The sequence below is a fragment of the Periophthalmus magnuspinnatus genome, chromosome 23 (genome assembly GCF_009829125.3).
Source record: "Periophthalmus magnuspinnatus isolate fPerMag1 chromosome 23, fPerMag1.2.pri, whole genome shotgun sequence".
Lineage (NCBI taxonomy): Eukaryota > Metazoa > Chordata > Actinopteri > Gobiiformes > Gobiidae > Periophthalmus > Periophthalmus magnuspinnatus.
In genome coordinates this window covers 7,010,477-7,029,708 of record NC_047148.1, presented here as the reverse complement: position 1 = coordinate 7,029,708, position 19,232 = coordinate 7,010,477, and the positions used below count along the sequence as shown (strand labels likewise).

The window sequence follows — 19,232 nt, the reverse complement described above, 5'->3', positions numbered from 1 at the left end:
ATCTGGAGTAAAATAGCTACAAGCAGACACACAGCTGACTTGGCAAGATAAAGCAGGGCAGGCCGTATCTAAAAATATCGTACTCTCTCTGAGACCCTGCAAAACAAAACACACAAGTTAACTCTATGCTGCACCGCTAAAGACAAGCTGACTACTCTGACATCAACAGGTGAGTAAACAAAGCTATCTAATTATGAACTTATGAGAGTCTGTATTGGAGTTTTGCTGGTATTATGTTAAAAAGTCTGCAAGCTTCAGATACATAAAGTACATGGATTATGTTGTCAACAAATGTCCTTCAAAGGCTTCTGTGTCTGAATAAGAAAATCTGGTAAATATGTTTCTCTTTAGAATGAATGACTTTGAACAAGAAGAAATAAATGGGGAATTTATGGAGTTTGCTATCCGAGAAAGTGTCCGGGGTAGGCAGCCACAGCACAGGTACTTTTCATGCTACTGTCTAAACACTTATGGAGCATACACTCCTATTTTAATGGGTTTTTCTCAATATTACAATTTATATATATATATATATATATATATATATATATATATATATATATATATATATATATATATATATATATATATATATATATATATATGTATGTATATATATATATATATATATATATATATATATATATATATATATATATATATATATACATATATATATATATATATGTTTTTTGTTATGACGTAAATTTAGATAGGTAACTACTGTCTCCAAATATTTCTCAATGTCTAACCACACTTTCTCATCAATGTTTGTTGTACTCTGAGGTCAAACAAACTGCTGAACAAAAATAAGGTTAAAGGTGCACTATGTACATTTTGTGGGTTTATAACATGTTTGTCTCCACGGAGATGTGAATGCTTTGCCGGGAATGTTACACTGTATGACATTTAACTTCTTCATCTCCATGGAGACAAGATGATCAGGCCAAGTTACAGGTCTAATCTGTGAAGAGGTGTCCCTGTTCACAGTTAGACAATGCACCTTTAAAATGCATATGTATTCACTGTGTGTTAAGGTATATTAAGGACATTTCATGGTTTCAGGAAGGAATCAAACAGCAAAAACTTTACACAGATAATATCAGCCATCCAGAAAGGTATTGTATTGACTTAAACTAAAGTTCATGACCATTTTAACATGTGATCCTGTATAAAGTGTTAGAAGTCTTGTGTGCAGGTGATGTGTTGACTTTACAGCAGCTGTCAGTGCATCAGGCCTCGTTCAGAGAGAGGGACACTCACGGGTGGCTCCCTCTGCACTCAGCCGCGGTTCATCCACACACACAGGTCCTAGAGGCTGTGCTGCATGGTGAGGGTGACAACCTGACTTTTAATTTAAAGGTGTATTGTGTAACTGGGGCTGGGCATGCACCTGCTTGTCTCCATGGAGATCTTATTACTGTGTTCCAAAACAATTACATTGAACGTCTTGCATTTATTAAGTGTTTTGCTTAAATATACCTTGATAAGCATGCATTCTTACAACAAGCAGGCTTGCCTGTCCAGAGAGCTGACTGTTGGCCTCACCTGCTTGTCACCTTAAAGATAAATAACTGTAATATCATACTTTGGAGCATTCCAGCAAAGCAATAACATAACCAAGTGGCTGACCCATTACCAGAAAAGTTACACAGCACACCTTTAAAGCTACCATCTGTAAGTTTATTGGACTTTTTCACCAGTAGATGGCACATGTAAAACCCGTTCCCTTGTTCAGGGTCACCTGTGCCCCCTGGTCTGCTTCTGTCAGGCCAAAGCTGGCACTCTGTACCGTAGATAGCATCTAGTGGTGTTATATGATAATACACCAGGGCTGGGTCAGCCAGTCTCATTACAAATGGTAACTTTAAGACAATTACATTTTTATTTCCTGCTTTAATTACACAGTTTACACAAATTGCTTTTCATGACTTTGCCTTATCTTTTCATGTCACCCATCCTACATAAATCCATCCTCTTTTGCCTAGCAAAAAACCCCTAAAAAAAATAAACCTAAATGACATTTTTTTCAAACTTTTCTGTCCATAAAAATCACTGCTCTTTAATATGGGGCCCGCTGTAGAGGTCAGAATTTACGGGAAATTAAAATAATGTCCTCAAAGTTGGCATTTTGAAAAATTTTAAAAAGTATGGATTCACCAGTTCTGGCCAGCACATCTATAACAACCAGAGAGGACAGAACAAGAGCACTAGCAACAAGTGATGCTAATTGAAGTTTCATAGTTTCATGACAAACAAATGGACAGGTGTTGATGAAGCCCTAACCAGCCCTTTGTGTGTAGCATCCGCTGAGCTAACTCTGGAGGAGCTGACCACAAATGGAGACACAGCCCTAATCTTGGCAGTTGAGGCTGGTTTGGTGGATAATGTCACTGTCCTGTTAAAACATGGAGTATCCCCTCACAACACAAATGACAGGAACGAGTCTCCCCTCCTCCTGGGTAAGTTAATATTATGCATTTCCTTATACCCTTGATATTTTAGACATATTACAACAATTTTATTTGTATGGAGAACAAGTACAATAATTCAGCCCTGATTTCCAGGCATAAGCACCACAACAGGGAGCAAAGACTTACTTCCTGCCGCAGCACAAAAAAGTGAAGCAGTACTGAAATTATTTGAATAAGTTGATTTGTATACTAAAGCTCCAGTGCTCAAAGTTGAGTAAAGTGCAATTAAATGTACTGGGTTTATGGACAGGTATTTTCTGTTGATCTTTTCAGACGTCATGTGATATGGTCAGTGAGGTGCTTATGTTCTATCAGTTCTCTCAGTTTTATGTCTCTGCCTGTCCTCTGGGTGTCCTGTAGCAGTGAGACAAAAGTCGTATGAGATGGCATTTGCCCTGATTATGGGTGGAGCCTTTGTGGAACAGGTGTGTCTGAAGAAGTGGACAGCCATCCATGAAGCTGCCAAGGTGATGCTAGTAGTTTCAATTTGTGTTTTATGCTTAAGTATGATGACTTTCTTTTACTTGTCCTTAGGTAGGTTGTCCTGCTATTCTTATGCTGCTGCTTCGACATGGGGCCAAAGTGACCTCTAGAGATGGACATGGAGTGACCCCTTTGGGCATTGCAGCTGAACACAGCAACACTGAAGTACTGGAGATTCTCATACAACATGGTAAAATATACATATACAAAATGAATAAATAAAAATAAAACATTAACATTAGTAATATCTCCCTGTTACATCTGTGGATTTTATAGTGTAACATTTGGTTCATTTTATGGCCCCTTGGTGAATTTGTCTCTGCATTTGACCCAGATTTCAACCAGTTCCAGCAGGAAACCTTTAGGGAAAAGTAGATGAACACAGTGCAGCGTAAAGGGACCCTTCAAATCATCTTAAGCTAGATTTATAGTCAGCAGTACCCACTTAGGAGTGCAAATAAGGAACTTTAAAGCTATTCCAAGATCTTACTGACCCTCATAGCCCATATAAATGTACCCAATATTTCAGTATAATACCACTGTCCTCCAACAGGTGGCGATGTGAATGCCCAGGCCACCAATGGAGACACGGTGCTGTATGATGCATCAGGAAATGGAAACCTGGACTGTATAGAGCTGCTGTTGGAGCATGGAGCAGATCCTAATGTGCAGAGCAATGCCTTCCAGCTGCCCGTCCACAGAGCAGCGTATGAAGGACACATACTGTAAGAACATGCACTTTCATTTACGATTTTAATGCGGCCTCACTTACTTCAGCCAAAAAAGAAAGGCACTATATAAATCCAGTGCAATGCATTATAACTTCACAGGTGAGGAGTGTCCCACCTATTACCTGTTGGTCACCTTTGCCTTGAATATTCCACAGTATGGCATCAAACTTAAATATAATACCGGTACTTAAATTACAGGTGTTTCTTTATAAAAAATATACCTAGAAGCGCACACCTTTCTTACTTGCTTCTCTGCAGATCTGAACAGGAACTCAGACTGATGGCATCCCCTGCTTTTCTCCATGAAGATAGATCAGTTTAATGCCATGCTGTAGAAAATTTGAGGCAATGCAATACCATCTCCATGGAAACAAACGAACCTTTCACCAGAAAACTTTATCAGTGCACTTTTAATAACCCTGCTCTTGACTTTGTGTGTTGTTCAGCGCTCTGAGGACCCTCCTGCCCCTCACCTCAAAGAGAGCCATCCTCATGTCAGGTCACAGTCCGGTGCATGCGGCCGCAGATGGAGGGCAGCCCCAGTGTCTACAGCTACTCATTGACAACGGGTTCGACGTCAATGTTCCGCTGGCAACACACATGTCTGGTACCAAACACACGGTCAATAATGATAACAATGAATACTACTAGTTAGTTTGCCGGTTGGTAATTGAGGACAAAAAATCTCAATGCATTTTTTGCAGGTGATTATCATCCTTAAATCTTGTATACATGTATATTCATCGCCTGCTGTCATAAAATGCATGTCTTCAGGGTAAAAACTTTAAATTCACAATTGTTTACCCATAAACCGTTGCTCTCTTGTTGCAGAGAACTACGGCGACCTCAGGAGGAGTCCCCTGTATTTCGCTGTGTGTAATGGAGATATAACCTGTGCACAGATGTTACTTGAGGCTGGAGCCAGAAGCGACCTGGATCCTCTACGATGCATTTTAGTGGCCATACGAGCCGAGAGGTACAAAAAAAATACAGTTTTCAAGATAAAGAACTTTTTCTGTAACACTGAGATCTGAATTTGTTCATGTCCAGGGGCAATAACAACTGACAGATGCCGTTTATGTTTGTTTCTACTACAGGGTTTAGACTAGCATTATACCAAACTAAGTGCAGCTAGTTGCACCATTTAAGCAGACCTTTTTTACAAAATTGACTTTTCAGAGCTTTTAGCCCTGTTATAATTGTTTCCCCCTCTCATTTCCCTTTTTAAATTTGTTTTTGGAGTGATTCTTGCACATTTGAGTAATCTTTAATCACTTTTCAAGACGCCGTATTCTTGATCAATCCCTGTTTTCACCACCACCGGTACACACCCACTGCTCTGTACATAGTTCGGTCTCTGATTTTATTTTCTTAATTGGTGATACATGTAGGATTTGCAGCATTGTATAGTGATTTTGGTACAAATGAAAACAAGTTGTGATCTGCAGCTATCCATCAAAGGTGCCGACAACTGCATGGGTCTTTGTTGTGATGACGTTTACGGCGATGTCAGCTCTCGTTGGGCACTGCAGTTTTCTAACACAGAACATAACAAACTTATTTCTTTTACTAAGTTGTTTTAGATTAATATTGCAATTTAATATGTGCAAATTAAAACATAATGATCCACAGGTTCATAAATTATAACTATATAGCAGATGCAAGCATAATAGATCTTTAATTTTACGATTTTTTTCATATATGTTAAATGCACTATAAAACATCAACATGAGCTATACTCAGTCAGGCGTATTAGTCCACTGATAGATAAAGATAGACACCGATTGTTAAAGATGGATTTTGTAACTTTGCTGGTGGGAGGTCAGGCATCTGCTTTCCCCATGGGGATTTTAATGCTTTGTCTAAAGAAAAAAAAGTGAATAGTACAATAGACCTACTCATTGCAGGTATGAGTTGGTGCGTCTGCTGTTGACCTATGGAGCTGATGTGAACTGTTACTTTAATGCCATCAGCCACACAGTGTTCCCCACAGGCCTGCAGTACTGTCTGAGGGACCCACTCATGCTCCGCCTGCTGCTCAACGGTGGATATGACGCCCACAAGTAAGAAACTGATGTTTTCTATACATGTTGTTATGAAATATAGAAAGAAATATAAATTAAATTTCAATTCTTTCAACTAGCAATAATTGTGCCTATGTGTTTCTAATCGTGAAAGAAAAAATCTATTTGGTCAACTGGACAAGTTTTTATGAGTGAAGACGTTTTGCTGCTCATTTAATTTGCTTCTTCAGTTCTGGTCAGATTGCTGGTGGACACTGTCTTATATCTATTTTAAGGCAGGAGCTACACTGAAACTAGCACACCTATGAGCACCCATTAGGGGCCTAAACCATTATGCAAAATATGACAATTCACACTTCAATAGATCTAACCAACAAACAGAAACTGTAAACAAACAGGTCTGTTAGTTTCAGTGTAGTTAAGCTCCTCTTTTCAGACAGATACAAGGCAGTGCTCACCAGTAATCTGACCAGAACTAAAGAAGCGGCTTGGATGAAGAGCGAAACACCTTCACTCATAAAAATACAACTTTTTGTCCAGTTAACCCACTAGAAATTTTCCTTTACTATGGATCATACCTGGATGACTGAGGGATTACACAGACATTGTAATTCTTTATTCTTTTATATTGAAGACTGCACAAATACAATAAATGATAGGATTTTCAGACATTCTAATTGGTCTAGAAGTGTGAAACAGTTTCTATCCTTTGCTATTTTCTTTTATTGATCATTAACGTCAGACAAAGTCCCTATTTCTGCTGCTTGTTGGGCCCAAACAAGCTCTGATGACTTCATTCTTCTCAACCATTCTAATCCTGTAACAATCTGCCAGGCATTTCTTATGGGAGGAGATTTAGATACACATTCCTTTCAACATGAATAGTCTTGTATTGGTCTTCATCAGTGACACCAGACTCATCACAATTTCACATGTGGTGCTGAAACAGTTAAGAGTAATATGAATACATATTACCATAGTAGTATATCATTCCAAACAAATAATTTTGTAACAATTATATAACATTTTCTTTTTTGTGTATAAGATGTTTCCAGTGTTGTTGTGGTGTGAGTGAGGAACTGGACAGTACCTGGACTGACCTCCATAATCAGGCATACCAGATCTACAGTCAACCAGACGCCATCACAGTGAGTCACAGCAATAATAACATCCATTTTGGGAATCAGTTTACTGAAACAGTTCACGTTTTGCTAAACATGCTTTTTAAAAATTAACGTAGCTGCTAATACCTACCTCCTCCCCAGCTCTAGACCCAAATCCTAGCCCAGCCATCTCCACTGCCCTGTTCCCTGGAACTTCAACTTATCTTTTCTTGGATATAAACTTGAAACACTTTTGCACAATTTGCCTAAGGGTTATTATGACAGAATCAGAATAACTCACTAAATATACTATATATACTATGAGTACAGTTAAAGTAGCAATAAATATGTTACAATAAACTCTTACATGAATTAAATGTAACAGTTTTCACAATTTAAATTCAAGTGATCTGCTGTTGTACACTTTATATGCGTGTTTGGGACTGGTTATCAAAAAGGACATTATTTATTTATTTATTAATTTATTTATTTATTTATTTATTTATTTATTTATTTATTTATTTATTTATTTATTTACTTATTTACTTATTTACTTATTTATTTACGTATTTACTTATTTACTTATTTATTTATTTATACATACATACATACATACATACAGGGGAACCCAATGAGAGCACTTGGGCTGTCATTTTCATGGGTGCCCTGTTTAAAATACAATACAAGCAGAAAAAAAAAACAACAAGTATACAAAATCCATATAAAACATTAAAAACAGGTGCAGGTGTGTGCATAAAATTTTGTTACCAGATTATTAAATTGCAACTGTACCCCCAGCACATCCAGTTTTTGTTTTTTGAGCCTATTCAGTATCAGGAAGTGTTTTATTACGGTACTATTGTAAGTTAACTAAATTTACAAACTAGGAATTTGCGTTGGTGATATGCCACATAAAACAAAAGAATAATAGTAAAACATAACTACGATAAAAATAAAGGGTGGCATTGATCTTTATGTCTCTAACATTACAAATTACTACTTGGATTTCAGATAAGTTGTTTTTTTTTAATGTAATCTACCTTTTGAATATATTGTGGTGTGTTATATGCCTAAGTATTTTCCTTTTCTTTCAGTTCTGTGAGTTTGTGTCAGTTTCGTGGCTTAAACAACATGTGGTGGGCGGTGTGGTGAAAATGCTCCTGGACTATGTGAGCCATGTAAATCTATGTCCCCAACTCCAGAAAATCCTGGAGGACCAACCTGAGTGGGAGGAGATCTCAGGCATTCTCAGTAAAACAACTCACCCGTGTACATGTATCCATATATTGATGTACTTATAGGTCATTTAAGTGTTGTTTTTTTTGTGTCGGTTTGGTCCACAGGCAGCCCCCGCTCCCTCCAGCACTTGTGTCGACTGGTCATCAGAGGTCACATTTCACCAAAGATACTGAACAATCCTGGGGCTATGTTGGAGGTTCCTCTTCCTCCCAGAGTGAAGAACTATTTGACCTACAAAGAGTATGACCTTTATGGTGACCTGTGCTCTATTTAGAACATAATGTGCGCACTCTTTAGGTAAGATATTAAATGCTATTATTTATATGCTGGTATTTTAAAACAAGTTCCTTTAATTCCCTGCTGTAAGCCTACATACAGATATCTAAAGTAGTTGGTCAGTTCCATCGCATTTCAAAAGTTTGTTCCTTAACACTTGTGCACTTTGCAATGGCAACGATGTTCTTATGTAAGTGAGCGTTTGTTGCGAAGTGTGAGTCTGACATGTCAACAGTAGATTAGAGCAGCTCTGAGTTCGTCACAGTCTCTCATATAGTACTCATTAATATAATCATCGTGTGTGTTTGCCTCAGGATTACAGAGTGGTCATATAAAAGTGTACCTAAAATAGAAAGAACATTAAAAGACACTATGCGCCACTTGAACAAAGCACAACCATATCATTTTAATATGGGATCCACATATTGCAATGGTACTTAGGGCAGACTCTAATCAGATCAGCACAGAACATTGATCTAGTTGTTGTGGAAAAATGGTGGGAATTGTTTATTTTTACTCAAATCAAATAGGAGAAGTGAGTTGATTTGTAATATTTGTTTTGTACAACCAAAACAGAACATTTTGAAACCGGTGTCTATGCTATTAAAATGTTAATAAAATGTGACTTGACTACATTAATTTAATAAATACATAGTGTAACATCAACTCGGACAGGGTAACCATTGTATCAGACCAAATATAATGCACATTTAAAGGTCCCACATAATGTAAAATTGACTGTCATGAACATTAAGCCATGTTAGAATATTGTTACCTCATCAAAAACATACATGAAGTTGTGTTTTGTTTCATTCACATGTCCTTTATTATTAGTCTGTCTACATCTCCAAAGCTCAAAATGCTCTGTTCCACCTTGTGATGTCATGAAGCAGTAGTTTTCATGTTAGCAGCTACTTTTACCTTTTGTTCAGTAGAGATTTGCAATTCCAGGGCTGAAATTATCCAAATGATTCTAGTGAAATTGCATGGCATTTAAAAGCACAGTGGAGTGTTACCACATGACATCACAAGGTGTTTTCTGAGGGTTTGTATATTAAACGTGTGAATGAAACAAAAGACAACTCCACATATGTTTTGGACAAGGAAACAACATCATAAAATAGATTATACAATAGTTTAATATGAGTCCTTTAAATGATGTCTGTCTACTTAATTTGAAGCATTTAAAGCACTCAACATCAATCACTTAACCATTGACCTATTCAACAATTTGCACACCCACTGGAAAAGATTAAGGACATAGGACAATATATTCCTGACCACTCACGAGTTTCATAATTAATCTGAGTAGTTGCTATTTAGTTCTATGCCAGTGGAAATCATATATTTGCATACACAATATAAAAAGACACATGCACATTTTTTTTCTCACAGTGTGACATAAAATCAGAGTAAACATTTCCTGTTTTAGGTCATTTAGGATTACCAAAATTATTTATATTTGCTAAATGCCAGAATAATGTGAGATTTTTTTTTTTAGACAATTTTTCATTACATTCTTCAGAAGTTTACACACAGTAAGATTACTATGCATTCAAACAATTTGGTAAAACCCAGATGATGTCATGTCTTTGGAAGCTTCTGATAGGTTTATTCATAATATCTGAGTTAATTAGAGACAAGTTACATCTGAAACACACTGCTTCTTTGTGTAACATCATGGGAAAGTCAAAAGAAATCTGCCATGATATCAGGAAGGGAATTGTGGATTTGCACAAGTCTGGTTCATCCTTGGGTGCAATTTCCAGATGCCTGAAGGTGCCACGTTCATCTGTTCGAATAATTACATACAAGTATAAACACCTTGGGAATGTCCAGTCATCATACCACTCAGGTAGAAGACGGGTTCTGTGTCCCAGAGATGAACGTGCTTTGGTTCTAAATGTGCATATGAATCCAAGAACAAAAGCAAACGACCTTGTGAAGATACTGGCTGAAGCTGGTGAGAGTGTGTCATTATCCACAGTGAAACAAGTACTGCACTGACATGGGCTGAAAGGCCACTCTGCCAGGAAGAAGCTATTACTTCAAAAGAAACATGATTTTCCAGTTTACAAATGCACACAGGGACAAAGACAAACATTTCTTGAGACATATCCTGTGGTCGGATGGAACTAAAATTGAACTGTTTAGCCATGATGAGCATGGCTACGTTTGGAGGATAAAGGAGGATGTTTACAAGCTGGAGAACACCATCCCAACTGTGAAATATGAGGGTGGCAGCATCATGTTGTGGGGTTGTTTTGCTGCAGAAGGGACTGTTGGACTTCACAAAATAGATGGCATCATGAGGAAAGAACATTATGTAGAAATACTGAAGCAGCATCTCAAGACATCAGCCAGGAAGTTAAAGCTTGGGCTCAAATGGGGTGTTCCAAATAGACAATGACCTGAAGCGTACAGCCAAACTGGTTACAAAGTGGCTTAATGATAACAATGGCGATGTTTTGGAGTAGCAATCACAAAGCCCTGATCTCAATCCTATTGAAAATGTATAAGCAGACCTGAAAAGGCATGTGCGAGCAAGGGGGCCTACAACACACTTGAGTCAGTTACACCAGTTCTGTCAGGAGGAATGGGCCAAGGTTCCTGCCAACTATTGTGAGAAGCCTGTGGAAGGATATTCAAAATGTTTGCCCCAAGTCATACAGTTTAAAGGCAATGGTACCAAATACTAATGACATGTATGTAAACTTCTGACTTTGAAGAAAGTCATGAAAAATGGTCTACAAAATCCTCGTATTATTCTGGCATTTAGCAAATAGACACAGACCTAAAATGAGAAAAGATTAGTCTGATTTCATGTCAGACAGTGAGAAAAAAAAGTGTGTGTATTTTTATATAGTGTATGTAAACTTCTGGTTTCAACTGTAGCATTTGTCATATGTTCATTAGGTCATGTCTAATTATGCCCCATTTACCAGTAGCAGCGTGACCCCTGCTCCTCCCCAGTTGTTCTTTTTGCTCTGAACAAAGCTATGCCTCCGACAATGACAAGCTCCAGTCCCTGAGCTCAGCGTCTTTTTGTGGCCCTCGCTCTCAACTACATGTCCCAAAAAAGACACTGCATCATGGGCTCCGTGCTTTGGTACGTTCCCCTGTTGATCCCGCTCTCTTAAGGCTGACCCGGACAGCAGCTGGGGAGATTAAACAGGACAGAGAACTGGGCACTGTGGATACCTCTGCCAAACTTACAGGGAGCTAGTTGAAACTGGATCGGGACATCTCTGAAAGGAACATTTTATGGAAACATTTTGGACTTTTGTTCAATTTTGGCAGATAGAATGGATTAATACATTTTTCCAAAGATATTTAAGGACATTATTTTGTTAATAATAATTAGGTGATTTGATTTGGCAGATTTTCAAAAACGTCAAACAAGAACATCATTTGAACTACTGATTTTGGTTCATTTTGAATTGATTTATTGAATATTTTTGATCTACATTCTTACCATGAGTGTTTTTGGCTACCGTCGGGAGTTGAGCAAGTATGAAGACATTGATGAAGATGAACTGCTGGCTTCTCTTAGCCCAGAAGAACTGGCAGAATTGGAGAAAGAACTTGTCGATATAGACCCGGATACCAATGTCCCCATAGGCCTAAGACAGAGGGACCAGACAGACAAAACACCCACGGGGACTTTTAGCAGGGAAGCACTCATGAAATACTGGGAAAATGAGACGCGGAGACTGCTGGAGGATGAGATAGGAGGAGGAAGCCCAAAACCAGTGAGTGAAAATAAAATGTTAATTTGATTTGTTTGGTATTCCCACTATGTGCCAGAAGCAGCATGGAGCTTGTTTGAAGTTCTATCAGATAAATTGGGGCAAACTCTTAAAATACCTGACTGTATTGGGCTATTGATGTGCTAATGTGCTCTGAACATGTTTATGTTTATTTGTGTCCAGTCGGGTAACCTGTTTTTGTTGATGATTGCACAACAAATGCCTTTTTTGTTACATAAGGTAGCAGTAGTTACCAGGTAAAAATATGCCACAGAAAAAGTATTAAATATAGTATAGTAGTAATAGTAGTATAGTAGTAGTCCTTCATTCTTTTAACATTTGACTTGAACCAAAATACGTAGTTAATTAAAAAAAGATTTAAAACTTAAACTTTTACTTTACTTAATTAATAAAAAATAGTGGTAAGATAATTGGATAACAAAGCACATCAATGTGTTGGGCGTAAAAAATAGCCTTACCTGCATATATCTTTCTGAAGTAATGCAAAAAAAAAAAAAAAAAAAAAAAAAAAAAAAAACAACCCAAAAAACAAGGAACTATTATTAGTATTATTTATATATTAGTCATTTATATATTAGATGAAAAGTAATTCCAATAGGCCGCTAGTGCTATAATGAAGGACAATTGACATTTTCAATTGCCAATAGCCTATATAAGTAATTGTTAAACTTCCTAACTTCCTAAAATTCAGTAAATGTTGTTAAGTTGGTGAAAGATGTTGGGCTCGTCAAGATATTCACTACAGTAATAGTGGTCATGACAAAAAAAATGGTTTGGATTCACTTATTTAGTCCATTTGTTGTATGCTCTCAGGATGAAGAGTTAAAGGAGACAGAAGAGGACAGTGAATGTGAAGATGAAAAAGACAATGAAAATGAGAAAGAAGTGAAAATGCATGAAAAACAGACAGAAGATTCAGATGAAGAAGAAGAAAAGGAGGAGGAGAGTGAGGAAGAGGAGAGCGAGGAAGAGGAGAGTGAAGAAGAGGAGCCAGTGACAGAAGAGGATGATGATGAGGAAGAGAAACCAGACAATAAAACACAAACAGAACAGTCCAATACTCAGATAGTGACATCAGAAGCACCAGTGTTACTAAAACCACAGAGGGTGGAGCCAAGGAGACTGACTCCGCCCCCTCCTCCACCTGCCGACAACCAAACGACCGGAAATCCAACTGTAGTGGACGATGTGCTCCAGAAAGTCCTCAGCAATGACCCTGAGGTGACAGACGTGAACCTAAACAACATTGAAGACATCTCACAGGTATGAGTCCAAGCAGACAAGATTTCAAATGACATAACATTGACATTTTAACACTGAATTGATCCTAAACCAAAATCCCTCACCCAACTTGTAGTCTTATTTCTCTGTGTAAATAAAAATATTGTGTTGAAATGACCACTGTACAGTCTGTCCAGAGCGCCATATTCAAATGAGGCATGAGGCAGAGGGCTGGACCAAAGCAAATACTGGTGTAACCAATTCTCAGTAGCAAATTTCAGAAAAAAATAAAATAAATACTGTAATCATTTGCTATGGTATAATTACAAAAAAACAGGCCAAGGTCTGGATGTGGCCCTCATGCTGCAAAATGCCTGGGTCTGGTCCAGAACGTCTACCCATGACATGGTGTGGTTGGCAGTTCCACCTCATGGAAAGAGGGTCATAGGTTTTATTCCTGAATTAGGTGAGGCCTTTCTGTGTTGGGTTTGCATGTCCTCATTTCCAAATTTTGACGAATTGCGGATGCTTAACTCAATGAGAGTATCTGTTACAAGACCAAGGGCTCCTATCCCATGGTAATTAGGTATCAAGATCTTGGAACTCACTCACCCCCATGTGATGTCTGATGCTTGCTGTCAACAGGAAACCCTGATCCGGTTTGCGGAGGCTCTGAGGTCCAACTCACATGTGCGGACCTTCAGTCTGGCCAACACTCGAGCTGATGACCCAGTGGCTTTGGCTGTTGCGAAGATGCTGAGGGAGAATTCCTCCATTGTCAGTCTGAATATAGAGTCCAACTATGTGAGTGGGAGGGGCGTGATGGCCCTGGTACAGGCCTTACCTGGAAACAACACTCTGACAGAGCTGCGCTTCCACAACCAAAGACACATCTGTGGAGGACAGGTGAGGGTCCTCAGGTCACACCTCCTAATAAAAAGAATGAGTTCATGTACTGTGTTCATCTACTGCAGGTGGAGATGGAGATGGTGAAGGTCTTGAGAGAAAACTACACCCTGATAAAGTTGGGGTACCAGTTCAACCTACCTGGTCCCAGGATGAGTATGACAGGGATCCTGACCAGAAACCAGGACCGCCAGCGTCAGAAACGCCTCGAAGAGCAGAGGCTGAGGCAGGGCCAGCAAGGGGCGACAGAGGGCCCTGTGAACCCCAGGACTTCTGCACTGGTACCATGTCCATCCTTTCAACTTTCATATACTTGTCAAATACAATTTTCAGCTAACAAAAGGAATAAGCATTGTTTCAAATGCCTAACTTGTGGCTATTATAGTTATAGGGACCAAACTCTGAAATGCCTCTTCCTGTTCTAATAGTAGATCTATGCCCTCTCCACTCCACAGAGAGGTACACCTGGTTCATCACCATACAGTTCTCCCTGGTCCTCTCCAAAACTTCCCCGAAATCCACCTATGAAACAAGCTCCTCCTGCACCTCCTCCTCCCCCTCCTCCTCCTCCTCCTCCTCCTCCACCACCCCCACCTCCTCCAGCCCCTCCGGCACCCTCGCATAGTCAGAAGGAGAAGAAACAGAAGAAACCGACTCGCATGATCGCAGAGGTGATCAAGGCACACGAGGCGAGCGGTAAGAAGAGCACAAAAGGGAAGGGGAAGAAGAGCAAGAAGGGTAAGCGCAAGGACAGTGATGGCGACGAGACTGGGAGCATCCTGAAGGAGCTGAAGAACGCTCTAAGGCCCATGGTGGACCGCAGAGGGGAGGACAGCAGACCCTCTACGCCCCTCCGCTCTGCCCACGACCAGCTCATGGAGTCTATACGGGGCAGCAGCATCCGGGCTCTTAGGAAGGTCAGTGACAGTGAGCAAATGAGACATGAACGATCAGCACTCAGCAAACATATTTGGTTTATCACACATCAATCTCCAAGTGATGGTGATGTGACAATATAAGATAGACCTGTAATCTGACATGCCATATTGTAAATGCGGCTTTCTTTCCTTTTATTTAATGGTATGGTATGATATGCTTTTATTTAGACAGGGACAGTGCACGACATTACATTAACCTTAAAAAAAAAACAGGAAAGATGTATGGTGCCAAGTTATAGCATAAATACTAGTCCCTAGACAGGCTGATGTTGAGTACGAATAACAGTTTAGTGTAGGTGGATGAAAGACCTGTAAACATATGGTACATGCATCAAAAACAACACATCTCGCCCCTCAAATATGCCATTTCTTTACATATGCTCCAACACAGCCACTTGCCAGGTCTGTGAGTAAGTGGTAGGTGGATTTAACCAACTGCAGTGAAGCATTAACTGAAGAAGACAGCTTTAATGGGAAGTAATGTAATTGTGACATGATCATTATTATTTTTGCTATGTCGCGTACCCCTATTAGTACAATAGAATAAAAACACCATTGCACTACATTTACCCATTCTTATTACTACAATATACTCACATTTAGTTTGCTTTGCTATGTAGCTCAGTGGTGGGGCTGTAGTACATAAGCAGTGCAACTCACACATTTGAGAGTGGAAGGTCTTGCTGAGAGTCTCTTCCCGCTATGGATGAATTTTCTGACATTAAGCACGGTGGCTAGCATTCTCACCTCACAGCAAGAGGGTTCCTAATTCAAGTCCTGAACTGCCCAGTGTTTGCTGTGTAGAGTTTGCATGCTTCCCTATTTTTTTTACATTGATCCAAAACATCCATACATCCATCCATTTTCTTCTACTTATCCGGGGCCGAGTCATGGGGGCAGCAGTCTAAGCAGGGACTCCCAGACTTCCCTCACCCCGGACACGTCCTGCAGCTCCTCCGGTGGGACCCCAAGGCGTTCCCAGGCCAGCCCAGAGACAAAACATGACCCAAAATATGCAAGAGCCAAATCCTCCAGCTAAGGTAGTTCTAACCAGGCCTGGTTCAAGATCATGGAGATGGGTTCCTGGGTACGGCACTGTGGCACCCATTGCTCCTGACAGTTTTCCCCAGCGGCATTGAAGAATGCAGAGAACAAATTTCCCTGTGGGGGCAATTTTGTACCTTAATCTTAATGCTGCACTGCACAGGGACACACTACGGCAAGAGTTACTACACTATGGTATAACTTTGAAATTCTGAACAACTCTGTGAACTTTGTTAAATTGCATAACTTCTCTTGGCTTTGCTGGATGGTTTTGTTTGGGTTATTGTTGAACTGGAAAATGCTGGTGGCCTCAGATGGCAGCGGGCCTCTTAGCTGTGACATTCCAGACACTTAGTCCTAGTATTTATAGAAGCTGTTCACCGAAGTTTGATAATACCTGATACTATGTTACCCTAGCAGCATCACAACAGAGTTTAGCGTAGAACAAATGACAACAAGTGGATAATAGTGGATTATTAGTGATGTATAACAATATTTCATTGTTTTATTTTCAGGTGGAGCTCCCTCATCATCTCAGATAAACAGATCCATTTGTTCCTTTCAAGCCACAGGAGTCTACATTGGTGTCTACAGCAGTGACCAATAGAAATGGGAAAACTTGTGAATAAATTCATATTTGTATTTGCACTTGAGTTGCTAATGAACTAATGAATTTGAATCTTAATTGTTTACCAGTCTGTTTTCTAAGTCACAGATACATTGTAAATTTGTACATATCACTTCTTGTTTGACAAGTTTGTTTCTAATAGAATTAAATTGTGTTTGCATTAAATATATTGCATATTCTTACATCAACCATTTCTCCCTTAATTAAATATAAACTCGAAGCTAAATCTATCAATTGAATCACTAAACTTGTGATGTATGCTTGCTGCTTTTCCATCTTTGGTCTTATGTTACAGTGGTTCAGAAACCTCCTTGACCAACTTGACTAAAGTTTTTATTACAGGTTACACATTTATCACAAAAGTATACTATAAACTCTTTTTATCACGACACACTGTAGGCCTATATTGTTTGAGGAAGAGCCAAATAGAACAAATGCACCATTAAAAGAGCAGCATGTGAGCAAAAATAACTAGATTAATTACATTGTCTATAAAACTGATGTTATTTATTGTATACCACGAGAGTTGAAGGTTGAATTATAGAGAGGTGTTGACAGAGACCGAACACATATGACACAATGATGAAGGGGCAAGCTAATACTAATCCTGGAGCTACATTTGTTTATGTGAGCTAAATGTGTCCGTCACTGCTAAAGCCAACAGCAGCTGCTCAGAGGTGACACAAATAGAGGAGCCCAGCGACAAACTGACAAATTGCATAACAAAGACAAAAAGAAGAAAAATACGTAAAATAAAGAAAAATAAAATACCTATAAATATAAGACCTCCAGAGATGTTACAGTGCTCCTTTAAGAATGGCAGAATGGATTGTAAAATAACTATCTTTTACCTCCTCCAATTTTACCCAATGGGCCAAACAGAGCTAACATGTAATCAGTCAATTTATTTAGCATAAAATAGAAATCAGAAATATGAAGAGAGTTGTTTACTATGTGTTTCTTAATATGATAGATGCAATGGTACTACTGGGGCCACACTAGAACAAGTCTCTCTGGTATTCTCTGTTACACTGTCTCATCATTATAATATGCACATTTCTTTGACTGAGTGACCAACCAAATAAAACGGATAATAAAACTTCCTTTACTCGACAGCAGCACTTTGTCATGCCAAAGTGTCAATAAGAATCCTTTGCTAAAATCTGTAATAAATTTTAATCACTTCCTGCTTCTCTGCCAGGGTGGTCACATACAATCGTAGGAGTACAAAGATGTTCCCTTTGCAAACCATGTTGCACACTCAGCCAATGCACGATTTATTAGGCTGTGTTAAAGAACTAAGATTGTGTTCAGATTTGTACATACCACATTAGAACGGGAGCTAAGTCTGGACCAAACCAAGTTCACATCCAAACTGGGCACAAACCAGGTCCCAACCAGGACAAACGAGCCCTAAAAGTCAAAAGTTCTTGTCGTTTTGTCTTCTATTTCCAGGTGTATTTAACTTTTTTAGTGTCTTGGTATAATTCCGTTTGAAAATCTTACCTCATATATCAAGAACCTGAGTATTAACAATGTGGTGACAGTAATCTCTAGTCACGGAAAGAATAGCTGCTTAATCCTTGTGAAAGCTGACACTGGTTTCACTCAGGTCAACTAACATGAACATACAAACGTGAAATGCTATTCAGTCAGCTTCCCTTCAATGTATAGTTCATTAGTTCATATTAAAAACTATTATTATACTATTTTGACATTTTTACAATTTATACCGTGTTTAATAATTCAAAGCCAACTGAACTATTAACCATTTAGCCCAAAGCTTCTCTGTCAAACAAACACGATTACAGGGTCAGCAAATGTCATGTTGCATTTTAATGGGTCCATTTTCTGATCTATGTTACGTTGTTTCCTCATCAAAAACAAACCTGGAGTTGTGTTTTGTTTCATTTACACGTTTAACACACAAAACCTGCATATTTAGTTCTTCTCTCAAACTGAAAACACTCTGTCCCACCTTATGATGTCATGTGGTAAAACAGGAAGTGCTCCAATGTGATTTTAAACTCAATACAATTACACTAGAATCATTTGGATATTTCAGCCCTGGAATTTCCAATCTCTACAGAGCAAAAAGGAAAAGGTAGCTGTTAAAACTATATGGCTTTACGACATTACAAGGTGGAACTTAGAATTTTGAGCTTTTGAGGTATAGGCAATAATAAACCAGGATTACTCAAACATGTGTGAAAGAAACAAAACACATCAGGTATGTTTTTGATGAGGAGCGTCGTTCTAAACATGGCTTAAAGCTCACAAGAGTCAGTTTTGTGTAGGACCTTTAAATTCAAGTTTGTTGTTGGCTAATACCGCCATCCTGAATGCTCACTGATGCATTTTATATAATAACACATTTTAAATACACACACATGGC

General features: G+C 38.8%; 2 protein-coding genes across 4 annotated transcripts; both read left to right on the top strand.

Annotated features, from left to right (window-relative positions):
• The first annotated feature begins 86 nt into the window (after nucleotides 1–86).
• On the top strand, nucleotides 87–11,352 carry asb15b (ankyrin repeat and SOCS box containing 15b). 3 transcript variants are annotated; one of them, XM_055231687.1, is made up of 15 exons: nucleotides 87–169; nucleotides 352–441; nucleotides 1,066–1,118; nucleotides 1,199–1,330; nucleotides 2,304–2,462; nucleotides 2,835–2,941; nucleotides 3,009–3,147; nucleotides 3,511–3,682; nucleotides 4,135–4,295; nucleotides 4,520–4,664; nucleotides 5,596–5,751; nucleotides 6,758–6,860; nucleotides 7,910–8,066; nucleotides 8,159–8,351; nucleotides 11,276–11,352. In XM_055231687.1, the coding sequence occupies exons 2-14, from the start codon at nucleotides 353–355 to the stop codon at nucleotides 8,326–8,328; spliced, it is 1,743 nt and encodes a 580-aa protein (XP_055087662.1). In that variant the 5' UTR covers nucleotides 87–169; nucleotide 352; the 3' UTR covers nucleotides 8,329–8,351; nucleotides 11,276–11,352. The 3 variants fall into 3 exon arrangements, with proteins under 3 accessions (XP_055087662.1, XP_055087661.1, XP_055087663.1); XM_055231686.1 differs by lacking the exon at nucleotides 11,276–11,352 and having other exon boundaries at nucleotides 8,159–8,954; XM_055231688.1 differs by lacking the exon at nucleotides 11,276–11,352 and having other exon boundaries at nucleotides 5,662–5,751; nucleotides 8,159–8,901.
• A 132-nt stretch (nucleotides 11,353–11,484) lies between these two features.
• On the top strand, nucleotides 11,485–17,006 carry lmod2b (leiomodin 2 (cardiac) b). Its single transcript, XM_033988939.2, has 6 exons — nucleotides 11,485–12,082; nucleotides 12,914–13,363; nucleotides 13,967–14,227; nucleotides 14,296–14,508; nucleotides 14,683–15,144; nucleotides 16,725–17,006. Exons 1-6 carry the CDS (start codon nucleotides 11,807–11,809, stop codon nucleotides 16,749–16,751), a joined length of 1,689 nt encoding a protein of 562 aa, XP_033844830.1. The 5' UTR covers nucleotides 11,485–11,806; the 3' UTR covers nucleotides 16,752–17,006.
• Nucleotides 17,007–19,232: the final 2,226 nt, after the last annotated feature.